A 26,141-nucleotide genomic window follows, 5' to 3' on the forward strand; every position below is an offset into this window, starting at 1 on the left:
AAACATGAACAAATAAAAATAAATAAAATACAAAGTAGTATTACCATTCATATTTTCCGAAAATCCATGCAACCAGCTTCGAGTACAAATCAACATTTGGATGTGTTCAGGAAGAGTAGAACTTCTGTATTTCGTAAGAACACGTCCACCGATATTGAAAGAAGACTCAGATGCTACAGTCGTGATAGGAATGCTAAGCACATCGCGTGCCATTATGGAGAGTATCAGAAACTTTTTCTCATTAAACTTCCAATAAAGAAGTACATCAAAATCTTTAGAGTGTTCTTCATTTAGCTCTAGTAATTCATCGTCAAAGTATATATCTAATTCATTCTTTCCAAGAACAAAACTACTCTCAATCGAGTTCCATGTTTTAAAATCCTGCGATATATATAAATAGTTAGGACATATTTTACTCTCAATATTCACAGAAACAACATAACATAATTTTAAACAATATTTAGATAAATACATTTCATTTCTATCTATGTAAGTTCTTAATGTTGCTATGTTTCTATGTTAGATAAAGACCAATCTATTTTTTTCTAATCATTTAACAACATTGAATTTTTTTTTACAACTAATTAAATAATATCATTGAAATAATTGAAATAATTGAAATATGTTGCTATGTTTCTATGTTAGATAACTCACATTCAACTTTCGATTAAGTTACTAATGATTACAGTAACTCGAAAAAGAACCAAATACATTGTCTACAATATTATTCAAGCATTTCCTTGTGACCATTATTAGTACTCAACATTCAGAATACACATGTATGCTTTACTAGTAAAGCCACATACAGAGTACAACACAAAGTTTCATGCAATAATCCTTACTAACAATTTCATGCAATAATCCTTCTCTTTTTCTAATACTAATAAAATATAAATAATAGACAACCTAAAATTTTCAAACAAGTATATATATAAAAGAGGAAATGGGGTGAAATAAATATGTTAATATAAAAACTTATGGTTATAATCTTTGATTTTTTAGCTTTATTCCCCTCTCTAGATAGCTTAGCCAATATGTTGAACTCATTAGATGGTTGAGAAAGAGAAACACTTTGATTGGTAGAATAACTCACGTATTCTTCATAAAGCCCTTTGAATTTATCCATTACATTCTTAAGTTTCCCTTCAGAGGTTGAGGCATTAAGTGTAGTATAGAAAAACTTCAAAAATTTATCCTTCAAGCGTGGATCAAGAATAGCTCCAAATGCTAGCACAATACTATAGTTTTTCCAGTATTTGTCAAATTTCATTTTCATATTATCAGACATATCTTTTATCACCTTATCAATACTTTTTTGATGTTTTTCTAAAATGCACTGGACTTTCCACACTTGCATGAAATACAGATTTGCAGTTGGATAAGATGGACCAGAAATCAAATTGGTAATTTCATAAAAAGGTTCTAAAAACTCACAAATCCTTTCCCCCTTTTCCCATTCCTCATCAGATGGACAATATTTATAACTTCTATCCGCCACCTTATAAAACTCAAAAGCTTTCCTATATTGCAAGGCACTTTCAAGCATCAAATAAGTGCTATTCCATCTAGTAGATACATCAAATCTTAAACCACCGCTAACATTTATCCCTGCATCCTCGACACAATCTCTGAACTTAAGCATCCTTCCATCAAATCCTTTAATATGCTTGACACTCTCTCTAATTTTATGGAGGGCTTCACTAGCAACTTTTAAACCCTCTTGGACAATTAAGTTGAGTACATGGGCCGAACATCGATATGAAAAAATTCACCATCACACATCAAATTGCCTTGCACTCGAAGATGAGTTTTCAAGTGGTCTTGCATGTTATCATTGGCAGATGCGTTATCCAGCGTAATAGTAAATATTTTCTTATCTATTCCCCATTGCTTTAAGCAATCAAATAAAGTAGCTTCCAGTGCAATACCCGTGTGGGGGGGCTTCATTCGAAGAAAGTTAAGAAGACCACTAACTAACTTCCAATTTTCATCAACAAAATGAGCAGTCAAACAGATATAACCCTCACTAGTAGATGTTGTCCAAACATCCGATGTTAGACAAATTTTATTTGGAATCCTACCCATGATTTCCTTAAGCTTGATCCTTTCTTTATCATATATTTTTTCAATATATGACACCATGGTATTCCTAGAGGCCATTTCAACACATGGATTCAAATATTTCACCCAAACTCGAATTTTTTCATACTCGACAAAGCTAAAAGGAAGATCATGTGCAATAATGGCTTCTCCAAGTAATTCACGATGTGTGTTTTGGTTGATTGGGGTTAGGCTTGGCGATTCCTCTAGACTAAGAAGGCTCAACTGGAAACTTTTACAAATAAAAACATGACGACTTAGATGTGAAGTTCCATAACTTTGACCAGACTTGGGGTTTTTTCCAATGGCAAAATCAGTACTACAAAAATTGCATGCAGCTCTTTCAACTCCATCTTTTCCTTTGCCGATTTTAGTGAAAATAATCCAAAGTGTTGACAATATTTCCTTATGAGTTTCATCTTGACCTTGTGCATACTCACTCGTATCCATTGACTCCATACTATAATAAAAAGAATGTGTGTTATCATAACATTGTTATGTCATGGTTATATATTAAGAGTCACATTCCAAAAACTAAAAAATATATATATACATAGAGTTAAAATATATTGCAATGAATTTTAATATCATTCTATTTACTTGTATACTCCATTTGGTAACTAGTAGAAAGATAAAATGATGAAATCTGAAACAGCGATAGACACTTATTATACCTCATCATATCCAGTCTCTATTTAATTAACTTCTTTCAAAACCTCAAATAAAACAGCAATATTGCTGCAGCAGTTTGATATGCTTTTGTGAGCTGGGAACTGAAAAACAGAAAAGCAGGACTAACCTCTATATTAGGGAATATCTTTTTGCTGAGCAAACTCTCAATGGCCTGGAACACAACATAAGCTCATAAGTACATGAGAGTTCCATATAATGTTCAGTGCAAATTTAATTACATGTATAGATTTTCATTTCATAACAGAAGAGGCACGCAGCAAGTATTACATACAACAAAAAGAAAATAAATTAACATTTGATTTAAAGATAATAATTAATGATTGGTGTTGAGAGTGTTGACCAGGATAAGTTGTGCTCAAAAGATATAAATGACAAGATATTTTTAGAACGCAGATTCTTCAACTACAACACATGGACCAGTCTTACCAAGTAGCTAACTGAATATATCAGGTTAGTTACTTAGTTTCTTTCCGAAGTTTTGTTTGAATTTTAAATAGACAAAAATGTGAATGAAATAAATGTTTTACTGATAATGCGCTTGTGCACATCAACAGGTGTACATTATAGGTGGAGATGGGACTATGCGAGGGGCTATAAAGATATTCAATGAAATACGACAACGCAAACTAAATATTGCAGTTGTTGGGATTCCTAAAACAGTGGATAACGACATAGGAATAATCGACAGATCTTTTGGATTTCAAACAGCAGTTGAAATGGCTCAACAAGCAATCAGTGCGGCTCACGTGGAGGCCGAGAGCGCAGTTAACGGTATAGGCCTTGTGAAGTTGATGGGTCGAAGCACAGGTCACATTGCTCTTCATGCAACACTCAGCAGCCGCGACGTTGATTGCTGCCTAATCCCGGAGTTAGATTTTTACTTAGAAGGAAAATGAGGGCTCTTTGAGTTTCTCGATCAACGACTTAAGGAAAATGGACATGTTGTGCTTGTAGTTACGGAGGGTGCTGGCCAGGATATAATACCTAGAACTGATTCGCAGAAGGAAGAGCTAGATGAATCGGGCAATTTAGTTTTCTTAGATGTTGGTGTGTGGTTAAAGTCAGAGCTGAAAAAGTGGTGGGATAGGGAGCATCCTGGTGAGCTATTTACAGTGAAGTATATAGATCCTACCTATATGATTCGTGCGGTTCATGCAAATGCTACTGATAATCTATACTGTACACTGTTGGCACATTCTGCAATTCATGGTGTTATGGGTGGATATACTGGATTCGTTGCTGGTCCTATTAATGGAAACTATGCATACATTCCACTGGAAGATGTAGCATGTGCTAATAACCCAATGAATACAAAAGATCATAATTGGTCTTGGGTGAGATCTGTCACCAATCAGCCTGATTTTCTAAAGAGCTAGACATTTTGCAACACAAACTTTGAAGGGAGATCAGATTTATAGGTGATTTTCATGTGATGATCTCAACAAGTAAGAGATGGATGTGCATAATAATAAATGATCAATTATAATGTTGTGCATACATTTGACACAGGACTATGAGGACATCCTTCTCCCGACAGATGAGCAGTGGTCGTTTCTCCTTCGGTTTCCTATAGGATGTTTTGGTATCTGTCTCGGCCTAAGCAGTCAAGCGGTTTTATGGCATAATCTGGCAACAAGTCCTGCCACAAGGTTTCTTCATATTACACCAAATATCAGTTTTCTAATATGGTTATTAGCCTTAGCAGTGTTGATAGTTGTTTCCATCACCTACATTCTGAAATGCATATTCTACTTTCATAGCACCTTATTTTCTACTTGAACTCAAAATCTATGGCCAATGGCTTTCTGGAGGAAAAAGGCGTCTATCTAAGGTTGCAAATCCCTCTAACCATCTCTCTGTATCTAGTAACTTTGTTGGAGCAATTACATCGCACTTTGGAAGCATTGTATCGAGGTCCTCTTCAAACTTAGCTCCAATTTATTTCTCCAATTTAGGCTCCATCTTAAGTCTATCATGATATAAAAGGTTACAGTTAAAAGGTTTCAGCCTTTAGAGTAAAAGCTTCCCGATTCGTCCAGCACCCACCGTTCCTATCGTCTTTCCTTCAAGATCATAGGCTCTATGTGCAATGCCAGCAACATCCCATTCTCCTGTAATAGACTGATGGTAACCAGGCACAAAATTCCTCACCAGAATGAGAATTCTCATGAGCTCATCCTCAGCAACAGATACTGTGTTGCTTCCTGTGACCTCTGCGACGGTTAAACCAGCAGCAGCCGCAGCATTGAGATCAATGTGATCAGAACCAATTCCGGCAGTCAAACGTAGCTCTAAATTCTTAGCTTTCTTAATTCTTTCAGCAGTAACATAGGCAGGGTGAAATGGTGTAGATATCAGAACATGAAGACCAGGAATGGTAGTTTGTGTTTTAAATTTTGTTAAAAATGCTCTACTCAGATCAAACAATTTCATATTCATCAAACTGGTCCAATTACTAGGCACTACGCCATTGATATGATTACCCTCCAATCTGATATCAACTAAAGAACCTAAATTTGCAACAGGATGACTCAAAGTACCACTAAGATTAAAACACGGCAAATTAATCATTGAAACTTTACCATCAGAATTGCATTTTAATCAAATTTATATCATGTATAAAGTTGTTGAGGCATTTCCACAAACAGCTTGTGAGTGTACATATTAAGCAGTATTATAAACATGTTGATTCAAATGAGATAAAAAATGAAATTTGATATTAAGAAAACTAGAGATTAAAGAGAAATGGAGATAGAAGAGTACCTTTATTTCTGTGATAGAGAAAAGTCGACGGCAGTGCAATTGGTTGACGGTGGCGGAAGCTTTGCACAGAACATGAATGGAGTGATAAACTCAACGTCCAAATTTTGGGAATAAAATAAGGCCCCTCAATGGGGCCTAAAAAATGTATTATATAAAGGGCCTAAAATAAATCTCAATGATAAGGGGCTTAATATATTGGGGCTTTAATAGGGCTTAATAATTGGGGCTTTTAAATATAGGACTTACTTGACAGCTCTACTTCTCGGTATAAACAAGTAGCCATTATCACCCGACTCCATTGTATCATGTTGGAAATTCCTTAATTTGGACGAAATAGAAAACACCACCTAAATTAGTCACATGTTAGGAATTAATTTGTACCAACCATAAAAATAAAACTATTTTCAAGAATAACATAATTTTATTGCCACTAAAAACCTAGTTGTTTTGGGTTGTTTTTAAGGTCTATGGTGAAAGATTCAGCGACAACGAGAAGAAAGTGAACGGAAGGAACAATTGTTCCATTGTTCCTCCATGCTCGCCTAAAGCAGTCAACTATGTCTTCTGAGACATCATCAATCATCCAAATTAATTAGACAACTATTCGCACAACATGACGCATTCCCACGTAGGGTTTTAACTACTCCCACTAAATAAGAGAGAAAAAGTGTCATTCTTAGGTATTCAAATTCATTTTCACTCTCATCACTTTTCATTATCTCACTAATTTGAATATTTGAGTGTTAATCTTGGAGGTCAACTCATCTCCATTACACCAGAAGCTTGGTTCGTAGTACACATATCTTATTTCACCGTTCACCAAACAACTCTTGTTTCATTTAAGAATAGTGGTGTCGTCTGTGGTAATTAAAATATAATTACCGCATATTGTCACGTTCAGGTCACCTCTAATCTAGAAATTCATATCTCATTTCCAAATAGATTCATCAACCATGGTGTCATCCAAAGCCATTAGATCTGTCGTTTAATGGTAAGCTGTTGTTGAAGCTCTTAGAGATCTTCTCTTCATCCTCCTCAAGAAAAAGACGATCAAGTTATGATGGTATCTTCTTCTTATCCTATGCAACAAGATCCTACTCCACCGAGAGTTAGCCAAGGAGCATTTCAAGCCTTTCTTCTCTTATGATCTACACAACAAATTCACCAAGGCGAACCATCGCATCAACCTCTATTACTACATGTCCTACCTAGACAAGAAATGTTCTCAGGTCTTTAGTTGTTACAAGCCAATCTTAGAGTACATGGAGCCACTTACCTACTGAACAACCTTTGGGGATTATTCATGGGTAGATCCACGATATTTGGGGATGCCCTCTAGCTATACCCAGAGGGATGATGAAACAGAGATTCCCTTTGATGTTGGGTCTCTTTGGATTGGGAAGTTTCAATGGTTCTTGCAAACAAGAGGATTTTTCATATGTTCGAAAGGTGTTTTATCCCCTTATAATCCCATATCTTTGAAAAGTTAGGTGTACGTCTTCCTTTGACTGCTTTTGAGAAGGAATTGTTAGATCATTTTCGCATTCCTCTATCGCAGCTCCATCCATGTGCCTGGGGTTTTGTGAGAGTCTTTCAATATTGGTATGATATCAGGGAAACATGGATTCGACTTCCCTGAATCTCTTCTTTATTTTTAGAGTTAATCCTTCATCAAAGAGACAATGTTGTGTGCTCGTTTCTCTACGACGGTTGAAAAACGAGATCTTTCGTGTTTATATTGCAATTTGGAAAGATTTTATGGAACACTGTTTCTTGGTTACTTGCGAAGAAGAAGTTCATCATTTATCTTTGTTTAGTTTTTATGAAGACAAAATCTTATCAAATAAGAAGTATCAAAGAAGAAAAAGTTTGAAATCAAGAATAAAAAATACATAAGCTTATGGATATTTTTGAAGTAAAGGAAATTGATCTTGATGTTAAGGTACTCAATTTCAATTTATTATTTGTAAATTTTAGATGCTCAAAAAAACTCCCATACATTCATCTCTAAGACTTCTAAAACATTCATACATCAAGACATTTTATGTCAATCTTTTAAAAAGAAAAAAACTATTTTTTTACAATAATGGCATCTTAAACCAACATAATTTTCTTAAGTTAGTGCCAATTGATTGCTTCATTTGTGCAATCGATTGCAAGATGGTTCTGCCAGATAATTTTGAATGTTGCAAAGGTGACAACCGATTGCACCTTATGAATTTTTGTAAATTCATGAAGATGAAGAAATGTTGTTCCAAACCATTGCAATCTATCATAAACTTTCTCCAAACATTGCTACTAATATAATAGGTACCTTATAATGTATTGAAAACAAAATATGTCATGTTTTCAAATAACCTCTTCCACATATAATTTCATACAATTTCAAATCTTTTTTCAAGTGTTCATACAACATTAGGAATGAAACTTTGTGCATAACTTTCATATCATTAAAAGAGTTTCATTCAACTTCTTGAGCACTTAAAGTTATTATGTTTGAATTATACATTGAAATAGAAGATCAAATTTTTATATTGGAATTGATTAAAAAACATTTCATATATTCAAAATTTGTTTTGATTATCAAGTGTATGATGACAATTATTTAGAAAGTTGTGTGCTTTCTAAAAAGTACTTGTAATGTAAAGTGGTGTGGTTTTTAAGTGTTCTAAACAAAACATAGTGTAATTTCTTGTTTATGTGAGAATTATCAAAGTGTTTGATGATTTTGGAAAAGGTCCTTTGATTTAGAGAGATACAAAGTCCACCATAGTTTGGTGTTTATGTTAGAAGATTGTAAGAGAGGTATTGATGTGAGTCTTGTACAAAGATCTAACATAATGGAAAATCCTTCAAGGTGTGAAGGGACTAGGTGTACCCTTAGTTGATAAGGGGAACTAAGATAAATCTCTTATGTCATTTATATTTGTGCTATTTACTTTTCTGCACTTTTTGTTCTAAGTTCATCATCGTAATTCTGAAAAAATAAAAAGAAAAGAACATATAGAAAATGATAAAAAAATAATAAAACCTAATTCACCCATCCTTCTTAGGTTGAACTTTGTAGTTATAATGCACTTTCTCCTCTTGCTCATAATGCGTTTTGTACCGTACCTTCTCCTTTATCTATTATGGTAACTTGTTCTAAATAGAGGAGGCGATTTCACTCCTCAAATCACTTCTCCCCAAAAGCTAAATATTATTCCTAGCTTTACTTGTCATATGTGATCTTGCATGTCCTCTTACTGGATAATTGTCTTATTATTTTACAGATGACCTCAAAAGGAAATATTCTTCGATTTTTAATGTTACACATGTGCTAAATGTCAGGGTTCCCTTGGCTGTGTTGGTGTCTTCTAAAGGTCGAAGCAAGAAGAATCATGACTGGCTTGCTAACAAGGACCGAGGGTAAGATACTCGTCCCTGCCCCGAGGCTTATCTCGAATCAAGGTGGACATCTCTGGGATTCACCACAATGCCTTTGGATTGTCTATATCTGAGGGGGTATGCCAACTATATTGAAATGTTTGTAGTATGCCTCAGATGAGAATTCATGCGAGGGATGCGTTTAAGATGTATCAGAATCACAATAATGTGTCTAGTCTGTGTTGAATACTCAGTTAGGCAACAAATGATTTTAAGTTGTGTCAGAATCGCAAAAATGCATTTAGTCTATATCGAATACGTAGTTAGGCAGTGAATGTGTTTAAGTTGTGTCAAAATTTCAAAAAGGTGTTTAGTGTGTATCAAATATGTAATCATGCAAGGAATGCATGTAAGTCGTTTAAGAATCAATAAATGTGTTTAGTTGTTGGCCATGCAAAAATACATATAATTTTCGTGTTTATTATCCTTTAAGATGAGAGACAGAAAAGAACGTAATAAAGGAACGATGATAGGCAAATATTTGCATCCATACTGAAGGTAATTATTTACATAGAGATGGAATTGAATCAGAAAAAAAACCATTAACTATAATATTGATTCAACTTAGCGATATTCCATATCCTCAGTATCTACTCTCCTTCGAGGGACTCTAAGAAGTACACCCTTCTTCTGGTGCTAGCTTGCATGCAGTAGGGACCTTCCCAATTAGCTACTAGCTTTCCATCCCTAGCATTTTTCTTTCCAATATTTTCCCTTCGAAGTGCTAAATCTATAGTGTGGAACTCTCCGGGTCAGACACAACGGTTGTACCCCGAAGCAGCGCTTTGCTTGGCCATAACAATGGTGAAAGCGACTACCATCCTTTTCTCTTACAAAAGGTTTATTTCTTGTCTAATATCTTTTCTATGGCCTTCTGCTGGAAATGGATTAGTTGTTCTCCTACTCAACTCTTTGATTTCTACTGGAATAACAACTTTTATCTCATATGTTAGACGAAAGAGGGTTTCTCCCATTGGGGTGTGGTACGTTAGGCCCACAAGACATGTGGTAGTTCATCAGCCAATTGCATTTGGCTTCCTCTAACCTTCTCTTCAAACCTCTGATATTACCCAGTTGTCAGCCTCGGTCTATCCATTTGTTTGTGGATTCTCTATCAATGCGAAATGTTGTTTGATCTTTAACTCTTCCAGGAAGCTTTTTAGTCTTTTGTCAATGAATTGTATCCCATTATATGTTACAATGTTTTAGGGCACTCTGAACCTAGCCTGTACGTTCCTCTTGAAGAATTTTACGACATTTTTGCGGTAATAATAGCTAATGCCTCGACCTTGACGCATTTAGTAAAATAATATACAACTATGATAAGGTATCTAAGTTATCCCGACGTCGGGGAGAGGGATTTGAGGATATCCATTCCCCACTACGAAAATGATCATGGCTATGTCAATATGTGTAGCTTAGTGGCTGGGGCATTGAAAACATCTTCATGCTTTTGAAAATGGTAGAATTTTTTCAGATATTCTCGGGCATCATGGACTATGATCGGACAATAATACCCTATTTTAAAACCTTTTTGCTAGTGACTTTAGCCCCAGATGTTGTCCAGCGATTCCTTCATGATGTTCCTTATGGATTGGCTGCTTTTGGTAAAATAACACATGAACAAGATGTATTTTAGGAAACATGTGGAACAAGATATTCTAGCATGTGTTCCAGTATCTTAGTTTGTTGACAAGAATATTTGTTGGCTAAAGTACTTGACAAAACTAGTTAAGTGTTGTTTGGCTAAAGTGCTTGACATAACTAGCTAAGCAAGAGTTTTTTGGCTAAAGTGCTTGACATGACTAATTGCAAGAGCTTTTTGGCTAAAGTGCTTGACAGAACCAGTTAAGCAATAGGCTTATGGTTTTGGTTCTGACTATCTTCATATGTCCTTCATAAGTGATGAAGAGTTGACTTCTTAAAGATGCAGAGGGTTGTGTTCAGGAAGAAGTTTGTGTTGTTACTCCAAGATGAAATGGAATTTTTTTTCATTCAAAGAAGATTTGATTGAATGTACCTTCAAGGAAGGTTTGGTCCAATAAATACTATTAAAAGAAGACTTATATGAAGAAGAGTCGTTTTGGATGATCTGGTGTAACATGGGGAACACTATGTTCCAACATATTTGTTACAACATATGGTCTTCATCAATAAGACTAATGTTACTATATGCTGCAACATCTGACAACTATTACAAATGAGGTTTAGAATTTCTCTATCCAAGATTCACTCTACATCATAAGATCCACAAGTTATGTAGAGGAATGAATTTGGATGTATTGTTGCAACATGTAGAACTCGATATTCAAACATGTGCAGTGCAACATCTGGCCCTGGTTCAGCAGGCCAACATTGTTGCATTTTCTGAGAAAAAAATTGGTTTAGATTCGATCAGATTTATTGTTGTATTTGTGCAATGTGTCTGTGTGATTTGTTTGACAGTTGTTGAAGATCAAATCAATTTAAATGGAGATTTAAAATTGAATTTGAATTAATAACAAATCATATATTTTGTTGGAGAAATTTATGGAGTAAATCAAATCCAACAAGACTCTTCTAGTATTCTGGACGAAATAAAAATATGAAATCCATGAAGAAAAGGTCGGGATTGCATTTCTATTTAAGGAGACTCAAACCTCACTTTTGAGGTGCGCAAGGCGTTCAAGTTTTGAAGATACCTTCTGTTAGGTTTTATTTCTTGAGTCTTTATATGTGCACCACTCTAGCATCTCTTTTCATATCATAAGGCATAAAGATTGGTTTTTTAATTGAGTTGTAAACCTTGTTACAAGACACTAAGTCTGTGAGCTTGTGAATAAAGTGCTCTTGCATTTCATGCTAAAGGTTATTTAGTGTTGAATCTATGTACACCACTCTATGTTTCAGTAACTTGACATAGTTGTTGTTATTTTTTTACTTGAGTTGTAAACACCAGTCAATGGTTGTGTGATTGATAAGAAAGTGATGGTTTTCATATTTAGGGGAAGTCCTTAAATAAAAAGACACTAGAATTAGGAAGAGGCTATGAACAACATAGGGTTTGTTGGTTCTTGTAAGACTAAAGGTACTAATTTGAAGTTGTGGATTTCCTTTCTTGGGTAGAGTACCCCCATACATAGTGTGATTTCACCGATCCGGGTTACCAATCTCTTGTGTCCTTTATTAATTTTTGACTTCATTATATTGTATAAGATAAATTGTTATATCCTACTTACAAACTGGTTTTATTTCTGGTATACAATGTCCCAGACATCGTGTCTGACATTTTTCCCCAAAAGCTATAATTTGTCATAAACCAGTTGAACGTGTTGTCCCAAGCATCTGGTCCAACATATGTCCCCTCCTAGGAACAAAATTTCAATTGGCATCAGAGTGGACACCCTGTTCTATTTGGGTGGGTTCTAGGGTTCATATTTTGTTCTAGATGGAGAATGTCAATGAAGGAGGAACAATTTATCAGTTAAAGATTTGTTATGGTGCTAAGAATCCTCCAAAGATTGTTGGAAGTTTTAAAAATTGTAAAGACCAGGTTGAATGTAATTCTGAAGAATATCTCAGGCTTAATAAGATATTTAGTAAAGTCATGAGAAGGCTTGAAAAGAGATCTGAGAATAATGTCACTATCAATGTCAAGAATATTCAGCATAAAAAAAAGGATGGTGAAAGACAACAACTCACATATTCTTACAGATGCAGAGAAATCTAATGTCTTAAATGCAAAGATTTTCAACATATTGAAGATGAATACTCAAGTGTGTTAAGGAAACAAAGAAGAATGTTGAATGTCTCTAATGATGGAGAAGGTGAAGCAAACAAGGTTGTAACCTTAAACGACTTCGAAGAGGTTATGCATATTGGTGAGACATCAAATTCAAAGAGTATTTGTCCTCTTTAAAAAAAATTGCACAATGTCACATAACATGTCTCAACATATGGTCAACGATGATTACCAGTACATTAAGTATCTTTCATCCATTCCCTTGTAAAGATTGGTATCTTGGAAGTCGTTGCGTTAGACAAAGGATAGGAGAAAGAAACTTTGTTTTAGACATCATGAAAGACATGTTAGAAACTGAAATTAAGCCTTGGCACAGAAAGCTTGAGGGCTATTGCAAAGAGAGTTGTCATATGTGTGATGATCTCAATGTTGAAGAAGGAAGTAGTTTTGAAGTTTGTCACCCTGAGAAGCAAAACAATATTTCATATAAGAGGGTTTAACATCTTACTCATACTTTTGAATTACCACATATGGGTTGTATGATACTCAATCAAGGATTTGTCATTGAAGGGATGGTTGATGGTCAGGTTGGAGGTCTTCCCAATATTGAACAACCAAGAGTAGTTCAGAAGAAGAATAAGGGTTATGGCATTCCTTCTCATATGACTCGAATATTGATTAGCCAAAAATATGATAGTGTGTTTGGTAAAACTAGGATTGGTGTTACTCTTAGTGTCTTAAAATCCAATTATAGGTTGTATGTCAAGAAATATGTTCCAGATATTGCTCTCAATGATATTCCACATGTTGATAAGTCTTATATGACTGCTGGTGGAATTGTGATTGATGTCCCACTCATGTATGGGATATTGAGAAATCATCATCTCATGTATTTTGATGAAGAGACCCCAGAAATCAATATGGGAATTTAAGATGTTGATAAAAATATGCCAGACATCCTGTACAATATGTTAACATAATCTCAAATGCTTAAAGAGGATGATGAGTATGTCCATGATGATGTTGAGGTTGGTACTGCTATAACCAATGATGAAGGTGTTATTAACATTAGTCATGCAGTAGAAGATATGGAGACTTCATGTGATAATGTGATAAGTAAGGATGAAATATTGCTTATTGTTTGTGCTTCTAATAGCAAGATGTATGGATTTCTTATAAAGGGCATAAAATATATAGATGATATGACTCCCATAATGATATAGAGTTAGATCTCTTTGGCCCTAATGTAAAGCAAAATGCCACTAACCAATCAGGAAGCTCTATGATATCTACTAAAGAAGATGGTAGTTCTCGTAACGTTGAGAATTTTGATCCTATTTCCTATCTTGGGGGCATCAGATTGATACCAAGACTACCAGGTATTCTAAAGTTCAAACTTCATCAGATGAATATGGAAAGTGACTCTATCAATAGGTACTTGAATTTGGAATTTAAAGCCTTTCCTTTTGACAAGGCTAATTAAGAAAAGGATCATATGGAGAATTAGGGGAATTACAACATTAATGATATTGTTAATAATTGTGCCAGTATGAACAATGTAGTTTATGATGGGTCTGAACCAGCCAATGAAGGTGGTACTAAGGACACTGACCTGTTGAACATGTATCTCCATTATGAGGATATTGTGTTTGAGTATTTATATCAGAGGAGGATAGACATTGAAAGGACGCTTCCAAGAGAAGCTTTAACTTTTTAAGAGGATGTTCAGCTGCTGGAGAAAGTCATTATGAAAGACAATGAGAAGCTTGAGAGAAATCTCATGTGTGTTAGGGCATGTCAGACAATATGGTGGAGTATGTTGTTCATCATATACCGCCTGATTTTGAGTTGAGCATGGTAGGAAATGTTATATCCCTTTATGTTTATTAAGAAGAGAAAATAAAGGACTACTCCCTTGGTTTCCAAGCTATGCATGCTGGAAGTAGTTGCAATCATCTGTTGTGGAGCAACCAAATGATAAATGATGACATCAAAAAGGGTAATGAATATATCAACTGGGATGTTCTAGACAACATGTGTGACATGTTGTTGACCGAGTTTCCAACTCAGTGGAAAAATGTGCAAGTTGTCCTTGTAAATAACAAGCTTGTTCAAATTGGTAAATTTGAGACAATATCTGAAGCAAATGTCCAGGATATTGGGTTCACCGTGAGGAGAGAGATTGTAGGAAAGAAAACTCATGTGGATGTCACATCTTCTCATATGGACAATTTGTTATTCCATTTTGAAACAAGTGTTTATAAGTGGAAGTATGTTCTTCAAAGAAGGATTTCAGCTCAAAGAGAGCTAGGTGAAGAAGCTCTTGATTTTAAAGAAATTGTGAAAGTTGTTATTATTGATAATTGTCCAAGTTGCGGAAAGTTAGTCAAGGAGTTGAGAAAAGTGTATGATATAGGAAGGTGGGTGAAGCTTTCATATTCAACTTTTAATTGATTGGGCTGAATCAAGGTTCCCTATATTGATAAGATTATGACCTAAGAAAAAAGTTGAGAAAGAATAAGAAGCTTATTATCTTAGGATGATGAAGCAGATTAAGGAGGGTGATATTCCTCATGAGTTACTGAGATTTGTTACAAGTTGGGAAAACTGTCTCAGACATTGAATCCAACATCTGTATACCAGTTAATTATGGAGAAGTGTTGAAGCTAATTCACCTCAACCTGTTGTAGCCGTCATAGCTTCTTTAGTGTATAAGATAGTATGTTCTGACTACTGTTTGTATTGTATGTGTGGTTGAGTGGTGTAACTACTAGCTTGACTATTGACTTTGAGTTGTATGAGGATTTTATGATGACCTGATACATCCTGTTGTGTTTAGTATCAACTGGTATGATTGGTACTAACTGAGGTGTGGAGTTGATTTCTGCTGATGTCTTTGGTATGAATAGATTTTACCTGGTGTATTGGGTTCAAATGTTCATATCTTGTGTGTGCACACTTGCTAAAGCATTAGGCCTGATCTTTGTGTTAGTATTTTCTAGTGTTGATTCTGACTTAACTACTAACTATGTTTTCATGCATGACTGGTATTGTGTCGGCAGGACTGCATGCTTTGGAGCATTGACTATTTTGCGTAGAAACTTGTGTATTTTGACCTTATATTGTGTTACTTTGAATATATATGTTTTTTCCATACCTTTTTCAAATTGTGGAAAAAAAGGGGAGAAATGTTTGGATGGGACAAAATGTTCAACCACCATTGATATGTAGCAATCACCTGACTTTTGTGATACTTATGTTTCTATTATTTGCTATAATGATTCTATTGGGTGATATGATGTGTTACTTATGCTAATTCATGAAGAACACATCTTGTATTTGCTTTAGCCAAACTTTTCCAAAGGGGAAGATTGATGTTCCATTTGGATTGACTGCATTTGGTAAAACAACACATGAACAAGATGTATTTTAGGCAACTTATGGAACAAGACATTATCACATGTGTTCTAGCATATGAGTATGTTGCCAAGAAGAGATGTTGACGGAAGTGCTTGACAAAAATAGTTAAGCAAGAGTTGTTTGGCTAAAGTGCTTGACATAACTAGTTAAGCAAGAGTTTTTTGGATAAAGTGCTTTAAATGAGTTACAAGAGTTGTTCGGATAAAGTGCTTGACAGAAACAATTAAGAAATATGCTTATGGTTTGGGTTTTAACTATCTACAGATGTCCTTCGGAAGTGGTGAAGAGTTGACTTTATCAAGATGCAGAGGCCTACATTCAGGAAGAAGTTTGTGTTGTTAATCTAAGATCAAGTGGAAAAGATTTGGATTTGTTTCATTTAAAGGATATTTGATTGAATGTACCTTCAAGGAAGGTTTTGTCCAAGTATTACTCTACAAAGAAGACATATGAAAAAGATGTGTTTTGGATGATCTGGTGTAACATGATGTTCCAACATGTCTCTTACAACATATGGTCTTCATCAACAAGACAAATGTTATTGTATGCTGCAACATATAACAATTATTGCAATTATGGTTCAATATTTCTTTATCCAAGATTCAATCTACACCAGAAGATCTACAAGTTATGGAGAGGAATGAATTTTGATCTATTGTTGCAACATGTGGAACTCGATGTTCCAACATGTGCAATGCAACATATAGCCCTGGTTCAACAAGAAAATATTGTTGCGTCTTTTGATACAAAATATGGTTTTGTTTCAATCATATTTATTGTTGTATTTGTGCAATGCATTTGTGTGATTTGTTTGACAATTGTTGAACCAGGGCCAGATGGAGATTTAAATTTAAATTTGAATTAATAACAAATCATATCTTTTGTTAGAGAAATTTATGGAGCAAATCAAATTCAACAAGATTCTGTTATTATTCAATGATGAAATAAAAATATGAAATCCGTGAAGAAAAGCCCAGGATTGCATTGTTATTTAAGGAGACTCAAACCTCACTTTTGAGGTGTGCAAGGCGTGCAAGTTTTGAAGATACCTAGTGTTAGGGTTTATCTCTTAAGTATTTTTATGTGCATCACTTTAGTGCCTCATTTCATATCATAAAGCATAGAGGTTGGTTTGTTTATTGAGTTGTAAACCTTGTTCCAAGATACTAAGTCTATGAGCTTGTGGACAAAGTGTTTCTTGTATTTCATGTTAAAGGTTGTTCAGTGTTGAATCTATGTACACCACTCTATGTTTCAGTAACTTGGTATAGTTATTGGTATTATTTTACTTGAGTTATAAACACGAATCACAGGTTGTGTCATTGAGAATAAAATGAGTATGTTCTCGTATTTAGGGGGAGTCCTTAAATAGAAAGACACTATAATTAGGAAGAGGATTTGAACAATATAGGGTTTGTTGGTTCTTATAAGACTAAGGGTACTAATTTGAAGTATTAGATTTCATTTCTTGGGTAGAGTGGTCCCCTCCAGACGTTGGTGTGGTCTCACTGAACTGGGTTGCCAATCTCTTATGTTCTTTATTACTTTCCTTCTTCATCATCTTGTATAAGCTAAATGGTTTTATCTTTCTTGCCAACTGGTTTTAGTTCTGGTATACAATGTCTCAGACAACATGTCTGACATCTATTCCCAGAAGCTGTAATATGTCTTAAACTAGTTGAACATTGTCCTAAGCATCTGGTCTAATATATGTCCCCACCTAGGATCAGGATTTCACTTCATGCACTTCCAAGAAGGTGTAATCGGTATCTGCTTTCCCCCAAGCACCTCAACAATTGTATGGACAAACCCCGTTGGTACAAAGTTCCTTCAACCATGGCGTATTCGTTGGCCTTCCTTCTCAGCAGGGTTGCCGCATATAGGTCTGATGGAAGAAGTCTAGACTCAAAATATTGTTGAATTAGTGTCATCCAATAGAATGAGAGGCAACGATCTAGATGGGGGAGGGGGTTGAATAGATCTCCAAATAAAAAGTTTCTTATTAAAAATCCTGTTTTGAAAAATATTTTTCTATGGAAAACGGAAGCGAATTCAGATTGAATCTCGTATATCTGAATCAATATTTGTAGAATCAGATATGTGTATGAACCGTAGTATAAAGTATGTTGAAGATGAGAAAATCAAACCAACAAGTTCAATATAATTTGTTTGAATATAAACCATACTAAGATAAACAATTTCCAATGAAATATAAAAATAAATTTGACTAAGGAATTTTATCGAACACTTAGTGTGCAGTCAAATTATCGAACACTTGGTGTGCAATACACCAAGCTTAATTCTCTTTGTGTTGAAGAAGTGGCAAATCAATTGCAATTGTTTAGATTAAAATGGTTTCACAAAAACAGTTTAAGACACTTCAACACAACCATAATTTTCAGCAAATCAAATTAGAAACTAAGGGTTATCAAAATGTAAAAAGAGTGTGTGTGTGTGTGTGTGTGTGTGTGTGTGAGAGAGAGAGAGAGAGAGAGAGAGAGAGAGAGAGAGAGAGAGAGAGAGAGAGAGAGAACACCAAGATTTGTTTAGGCAGTTCCCCAATCGTCCTCACCATGGGTACGTCTGCCCTTAAATCAAAATCAAATTGAGATATTGTAATTAAACCTTTGCAATATAAGTTTGCAAGAAGAGTAGTAGAAATTCAAACCCCTAAACCCTATGTTTGATGTTGATCCTATCTCTTTCTCTTCCCTTGATCTTAGCAAGATCAAGTCACACAAGATATCTAATTTGATCCTTCGATTACCACTACTCCTTTGATCGAACTTCCGTTCTTCAAAGCTTTCACTCGATTGAATCCAAATTGTGATATCTTGCCCAAGCCTTTCAATTGATCCTCCGGTTACCGCTACTCTTTTGCAAGAACCCCTATTCCTCAAAGATTTCACTCGGCTGAATCTGAATTGCAAATACTTGTGCAAAAACCTCTAAATCAACCCTTGATCTTGGAGTAAAAACCCTAACAGTTTTATCAATGAATCCCCCAAAGAAAAACTCAACCCAATTTGATTTACACCAACCTAAATTGGACCTTATCAATCTCATCTTGATGACAAATAACAAAAATGATTATGTGTAGTTGTTGAATGCATGCAAAGAAAAATTGAAGAGGATGATAATTCTTTGTATCTTTCAGGTTTCAATCTTAAGAAAAGATGCATGAATCCATATTTATATGTATGTCTCTGGGTAAAAGAAATAACAAACAAAACATATTATTTTTGGCCAAAATTCCAAGCTTTGAAAATATTGAGTCAATACATGTATTTGCTCAAAACAGGATGTATTGACTCTAAATTTGAATGAGTCAATACATAAGACTAATGAGTCAATACGGAGCCCCAATGAGTCAATACATCAACGTCATAAAATTTACAAAAAAAATGCTTCAGTATGAGTCGACTCCAAGACAGGATGAGTCGTCTCGTTCGCGCTATGTATTGACTCATAGAAGGCATATTTGCTTAGTTAAAAAATGATTTTAGTTTGAGTTGACTCCAATCACGGATGAGTCAACTCAATCGCATCTCGTATTGACACATTCGTGCTTTGTATCGATACATACAAGGCATAACCGTTTCCTTTGAAAATCCACTCATTATGTATCTACTCACTTGGAATGTATAGACTCATTGACTATTTTTTTAATGAAAATCATATTTTTTGCATGATATGGCCTGTTGAATCTAATTCTACATGTCCTATAATGATGCACATATAGAAAAAGATGGTAAGGTCCAATATACACAAAGTACTAAGCTACCTCATTTTGACATCATTCAAAACACATCTAAGAGTATAATGTACTCACATACTCCCCATTTTGATGATGTCAAAACATACTAAGCCCTTAGTGTCTTTGGCAAAGCTCCCCCTCAATATGTGCATCATAAACCCTGTACTTCTCTCCCTTTGCAACATCAAAAAGAGACAAAGATGGAAACTGTGAGAAGTATCATGAAAATTACATAACAACATATAACTCACTCAGAGGTGTTGCAAAGAGTTAAAACAATCAACTTAACACGCACTCACATAAAATCAAGTTAAACTGATCAAAGCTTAAACCTAAATAAACAACCATGTATAGCCAAAAGAGGTAATATCCATTACATATTTGTCATAAAGGTTGCAACAAAATAATACCATAAACATCGAGACATTAAAACATAAATGCATGCATAACAAAGATTACGTCCACAATGATGCCTAATAACGACCATATCCACGAACTCGACCTCTACCTTTTCCACGGAACCAAGCAACATCATGCTCACTATACAACACCTTACACATCTCCCGATAAAACTGAAGATAGTGATCACTACAGTCATTTTGATCACAAATAATTTGGCTGATGCCAACTTGAGTTGCAGCATGATTTGAAGCCATGTTGTGACGAATCTCATTGAATTTCTTTATAGCATACAAGGAAAATCTATGAAAGGTGTCATCCTGGGAAGTCAGATGATCATGAATAGCTCTAAAACGCTCCTCTTGAGAGGCCTTGATCGGAAAAAAAGCTTGACGATACAGAGGAAAGTTCCTCTTAAGAGGCCTCTGTAGTAATAATAAGGAAAGTTCCTCGAATGTCGATCTCAAGGACTGCTTGACGATACCGAGTTCTAGATTAATTTCAATTCAACAAAAGCTTGGGGGTTTTGGGATAATTTGGTGAAATTATGAAAGCAATTGCACATAAAATAAATAAAGTACGCGAACGGTTAAAACAGATAGGAGTAGTATGATAGGGAAGGTGTGTGATTTCTTCTTGTAAAAACTCTGAATCAATATTGCAACAACAAATATCAATTAATTAATTACCGGTTCGTTAGGGTGTTTACTTCTAAGTCCTTAGTGAGAAAACCTTTAATCATCCATCCTAATGCCTATGTCCATAGAGAATTACAGATGAAATTAAGCATCCGATTATCAAGAATATTTTGGTTTCTATAGGGGATCCCTAATCCTAGGTAATATCTACTATAGAATAATCTCAAGCAAGGCATTAACAATAGCTGTCCAGCCTAATCGTTAACCGTAAGTCAAACCCTTTTGTCCAACAGGGCAAGCATTAAGAACAGCAAGAAAATAAATTAATTATGGAAAATAACATTGTTATTGCAAATATAAAATCACAGTTATTCCAGATTCAAATCAGGGACACCCCTTATAATTCGGGGGTTTAGCTACTCATAATATTCAATGAAACAAAATACAAAATTTAGACATTACAGATACTAAGATGAAATTCAATCTTCAATCGCTTCCGTTCATAAAAGTCCGCCTTCCACTAAAACTTTTGTGTTCTTCAATATTTCTCTCTGTATTTTTTCCGTTCAAAGAGAGGTCCCTTCAAATGTGATAATAATCTCCTTTTAATAGAGAAATTTCTCTTTTTCAGATTCCCCTACTCAATCAAATGTTTTTGGACAATGAGATCAGGTCTGAAAAATAGCCCAATTCACAATAATTTCCAAATCTGGCCAAAAAAGGAAAGTTTCCTAAAATCATACGCCTGCCTGCTACGGCCGTAGCAGGTGCTATGAGTGGCCGTAGCAGGACACTGGACCTGGCTTGTCAACTGAAACTAGAGGTTTTTGTCTGCTACGACCAGTTGCAAGTGCTACGGGTGGCCATAACACATCACTGGTCCCAGGGGTTATGTTTGTTACGGCCTGTAGCAGGTGCTATGGGTGGTTGTACTAGGCCTCTGTTTCTTGTGTATTTTGGCTTTTATTCTAGACCTCTCTGCTACATCCCGTAGCAGGTGCTTCGGGTGGCCGTAGCAAACCTACTTGAGCATGGGAAAACTTCTTCGATTTATAGTGATTCTCCTTGGTTTCTGCATCTGATTGTACTTGAAGATCTGTTTGAGCCTGAAAACAGTAAAAACACACAACCCAAGCATTAAATATGGAAAACGGAAATAAATTGATGAAAAACAGTGAAAGTATTAAATGAAAATAGCGGTAAAAGAAGGTGCAAAATCCACTTAAATTATATGAAAAACGCAAATAAATCTCCTACTTTCATCTGTTAAAATGATGATAACTATAGCATAAATGGTGACTGAATACAACCCCAAACTTAGCTTGTTGCTTGTCCTCAAGCAACTTTAAGTACAAAGACTCATGTCACTCTCAAATGAAATAAAAACTTTTTGCGTACCATTATACCTCTAAGATCTTCTATGACCCTCATTTGTTGATACCTTTAGTTTTTGCTAGATTACTGAGGTTGATTGATTGACCACACCTTCACTTGAAAGTACTACTTCACGTGTCAGCTCAATTCATACTCTCACCAAATCTCTCGGGTGCTAATGTGTTTTACACTCAAAATTCATAGTACGCAATCCCATACCATAGGCTTGAATAAATTCTATTTTGATGTCAAGGTGCACGACACACACACACACTCTTTGAGGTCTTTATAGTTGTAACGGGGCTAGGGTTAAGGTAGGATACTTTTGGAAAAGTAGGTTAAGGTTCAAAGTCAATAAGATCGTTATCTTCACCATGCTCATTCTGATGGATTAACTATTATCGAGGATTCAACTTTTAGATTTGTCTTTATTTTCAATATCCGATGACTTCTCCTTCTTTCAAATGCCCTAATGATTGTTTTTCTATTATTCATTTCAATTTGATTTTTCAAATTTTCATCTTTTCTTTTCTTTTTCTTCTCTTTTTTTTCAATCATCAGGTGCCCTCGTTTGTACTTAGCACAACTACCCCAAACTTAAAGGTTGATATCCCAACATTAACCCCAAACTTAGAATGAACATAGATCTGATAACTCACATAAATACTCTGGACATGGTGGGGAAGTGTTTGGGCCATGGGTTAATATGATGTGGTTTTTAAAACAAAAAAATGGGTAAAGGCTAAAATGGGGTTAACAAAGGATAATAATAAAAAGTATGGCTAGAAAGGCTCAGGGGTAAAAAAAAACATGCCTCAGTGTGTGTAATTATACAACTGAAATCAGAAAATAATGTACACAAGTTCTGAATGATAAAGATATACCTGAATGCTCTCTTATGATGTACATTTTTTTTGGATTTTTCTGCTCTCATTGTGTTGGGTAGAGCTGACAACCTCCACAATACCTCTTGTTCGATGTGGCTTCTCAATCAGTTGTGGTAAACCTGCTCAACTATCAGTCCAACTCAATGGAACCAATCAGATCATTTATAAGTATATAAAAAATGGGCGAGTTAACATGGGAAAAGGACACACATGCCTTCAGTTTGGTACTTTTGGCACAACCATTAAAGCTACAATCGTCACATTACTAGATGAAAGTAAATAACCAAAAATAAACCAACTTAAAGCAAACAAAACTCAGAAATTAATATAAAATTGAAACTATAACATAAAAATTACGAATACTTTCCTTGGGTTTCTTCCCAAGCAGCGCTCGTTTATCGTCATTAGCTTGACGCCTCATTCCCCCTGTTATGGTGGGTACTTCAGCTTCCACACCTTGTTGCACTTGTTTTCCAAAAATAAGAAACTGTCTTTTTCAGAGGTATGGATTCCTTTGTGCCATAATTCCTTTCCAACTTCCATATCCTTACCTTGATTTCGCTTTCTCTTCTTTCTCATGGCTTTTGGAATGGAAATACGAGTTTTTCCACTCGAGATTGCTAATGAAGGTGAGATCAGTTAAGATGGCCTCCTTGAGACTTTTCATGATGTTGGCATGTCACTTTGGCCTTTCACGCCTGTCCCGATCATGCCTACTTGATAGTGATGTTCTTTTTCCACCTCTAGCTTCCTATTTTCAAGAACATTCAAGGTTATTTCATCATCATAAACTTTTAAAGTTAGTGTATCATGGTCTATGTCGAAATTGCATCGACTTGTCCGCGTGAATGGTCGACCAAGAATGGTAGGTCTCTCTTCATCCTCCGATATGTCTATGATCACAAAATCAACAAGAAAACTAAATTTCTCTATTTTCACCAGTACGTCTTCTGCTATCCCACATGCATTCTTTATGGAGTTATATATAAACTTCAGATTTGTCCTTGTGCCATTGACATTTCCAATACCAAGCCTTTGGTAGACTGACAATGGCATCAGACTCACATTGGCTTCAGAATCAATTAGTACCTTCTTGAAAGTTCTATCTTTTATAGTACATGGGACCGTGATCGCTCCTGGATCCTTTTCCTTGTTTGGGATTCTCCCACCTAGTGATATTGCACTACACTTTTCATTCAAGGCTACCGACCCCTCTCCTATTGGTCTCTTTTCAGCAATTACCTCTTTCATGAATTTTTTATGCATGAGCATTTGCTCGAGTGCTTCAAAGAAAGGCATATTGATCTCTAACTTTTTGAACATTGTGAATAATTTCTCAAAGTCTTTCTCTTTTGAATCCTTCTTTGTCACTCTCTGAGGGTAAGGTAACTTAATAACCGGTTTAGCGTCTTTTTTATTTTTCTCTTCTGTTGGCTTTACTAGTGGCATAACTTCTTCTGGTTCTTTTTTATTATCCCTCACTTCTAAATCTACCTCTATGACATGGTTATGATTTGTTGTCCTTTCTTCTTCATCTTTAGCAACTTTATCACTTCTTGTTATGTCAGCATTAACATTCTCATGATGTCTCAGATTTTGTACTATTGCACTCGGAAGGGTGCCTTGAGCTTGATTTGTGAGTTGTTGTGCTATCTGACCCATCTAAACTTCAAGATTTTTGATATAAGCGGTAATGTTCCTATGATTATTTCTCGTTACTTCTTGGAACTGGGAATTTTGAGCTACCATCGTTTTAATTGCAAGTTCCCAATCGGCCTTTTTGGGTGCTTGTTGTTGAAACTGTTATTGTTATGAAGGATACTGTTATTGTTGTTGATATTGTTGTGGTTAGTTCTGATATTGAATGGGACCCTAATTTTGAACACTCCGTTGCTGATTTTTCCAGGATAAATTTGGATGATTCTTCCAGCCTGGATTATAAGTGTTAGAATACGGGTTGTTCTACTTCATAAATTTTATCTCTTCAATTTGTTGTGTGGTTGCAACACACTGTATGGCAAAATGGGGTCCCCCCCATAGATCTCACAATTAACAACTTGAATAGATTAAACTTGGGCTACTTGTTGAGTACCTATATTCATATCCTTAAGTCTTCTCGCAACTTCAGAAGCCACTTGATCTTCTAGCTTCACAACCTCATTGGCAAGTTTCAAATAAATCACACCCTTTGGTTTACTCACACTCCAATCATATAAGTCCAAATGTTTGTTTGCAGCAATGGCTTCTATGATCTTCTTGATATCAGTGGCTGTTGTAAAATTGGATGAGCCACCGACAACTGTATTAATATGTTGTTTTATCTTATTTCTGAGACCATTGATAAACATTTGCACCTATTCAGTCTAATCCAAATCATGAGTAGGACATGCAACCATTAACCTTTTGAATCTCTTGTAAGCATCGCCTAATGATTCCCCTTCCTTCTTCTTAAAATTCATAATACCATATCTTTTTTTAATATAAACAGAAGCAGGAAAATAATCATTTAGAAAAGTTGTTTCCATTTGTTCCCATGTAGTAATACTTCCAACTGATAATGAGTAAAACCATTCTTCGGCATCTTCAGCTAGAGCGAACGAGAACATTCTCAATTATTTTTTTGCTTTTTCAGTGTGCCCCTCAATCTTCAAAGTAGTGCTCATAGTAAGAAACCTTTGCAAATGTTTATTTGCATCTTCATTTAGTTTTCCTGTAAAAGATCTGTTTTCAAGATGACGGATGGTTGTTGGGTGCAACTGAAATTTTGGAACATTCACTGGTTGATTCACTATAGTCAAACGTCCCAATGGGGCATCTTCTCCTCCATAATCCCCAAGAAGTCTTTCTTGTGGTAAAACCATAATTGGATCTTCTCTCTCTTTGTCAGATTCTGTAAATGAGTGCTCAGAAACTTCAATCTCTATTTCTTGTTCAAAAACAGGAATTTCTGCTTCATAGGCAGC

The 26,141-nt window shown here is 35.3% G+C and overlaps 3 protein-coding genes and 1 pseudogene across 3 annotated transcripts; 1 reads left to right on the forward strand and 3 right to left on the reverse strand.

The window, feature by feature from the left end:
* Positions 1–824: 824 nt before the first annotated feature.
* LOC127079324 (zinc finger BED domain-containing protein RICESLEEPER 2-like) lies at positions 825–2,550 on the reverse strand. Its single transcript, XM_051019722.1, has 3 exons — positions 1,791–2,550; positions 976–1,719; positions 825–880 (listed from the first exon to the last, which is right to left on the reverse strand). The coding sequence occupies exons 1-3, from the start codon at positions 2,548–2,550 to the stop codon at positions 825–827; spliced, it is 1,560 nt and encodes a 519-aa protein (XP_050875679.1).
* A 422-nt stretch (positions 2,551–2,972) lies between these two features.
* LOC127079325 (ATP-dependent 6-phosphofructokinase 2-like) lies at positions 2,973–4,169 on the forward strand (annotated as a pseudogene).
* Positions 4,170–4,803: 634 nt separating this feature from the next.
* On the reverse strand, positions 4,804–5,855 carry LOC127079326 (formate dehydrogenase, mitochondrial-like). The gene is made up of 2 exons (XM_051019723.1): positions 5,803–5,855; positions 4,804–5,335 (listed from the first exon to the last, which is right to left on the reverse strand). Exons 1-2 carry the CDS (start codon positions 5,853–5,855, stop codon positions 4,804–4,806), a joined length of 585 nt encoding a protein of 194 aa, XP_050875680.1.
* Positions 5,856–23,841: 17,986 nt separating this feature from the next.
* LOC127079327 (uncharacterized) lies at positions 23,842–24,840 on the reverse strand. The gene has a single exon (XM_051019724.1). The coding sequence runs from the start codon at positions 24,838–24,840 to the stop codon at positions 23,842–23,844; it is 999 nt and encodes a 332-aa protein (XP_050875681.1).
* Positions 24,841–26,141: the final 1,301 nt, after the last annotated feature.

This window comes from Lathyrus oleraceus, chromosome 5 (genome assembly GCF_024323335.1).
Source record: "Lathyrus oleraceus cultivar Zhongwan6 chromosome 5, CAAS_Psat_ZW6_1.0, whole genome shotgun sequence".
NCBI classification, from domain to species: Eukaryota; Viridiplantae; Streptophyta; class Magnoliopsida; order Fabales; family Fabaceae; genus Lathyrus; species Lathyrus oleraceus.

Coding starts and splice junctions, on each gene's coding strand:
- LOC127079327 (XM_051019724.1), bottom strand. CDS start 24,840: ATGGGTCAGATAGCACAACAACTCACAAATCAAGCTCAAGGCACCCTT.
- LOC127079324 (XM_051019722.1), bottom strand. CDS start 2,550: ATGGATACGAGTGAGTATGCACAAGGTCAAGATGAAACTCATAAGGAA. Junction 1,720..1,790: donor AACTCATCTTCGAGTGCAAG/GCAATTTGATGT, acceptor TAATTGTCCAAG/AGGGTTTAAAAGTTGCTAGT. Junction 881..975: donor ATCAAAGATTATAACCATAA/GTTTTTATATTA, acceptor ATATTTTATTAG/TATTAGAAAAAGAGAAGGAT.
- LOC127079326 (XM_051019723.1), bottom strand. CDS start 5,855: ATGGAGTCGGGTGATAATGGCTACTTGTTTATACCGAGAAGTAGAGCT. Junction 5,336..5,802: donor CCGAGAAGTAGAGCTGTCAA/GTAAGTCCTATA, acceptor TTTTAATCTTAG/TGGTACTTTGAGTCATCCTG.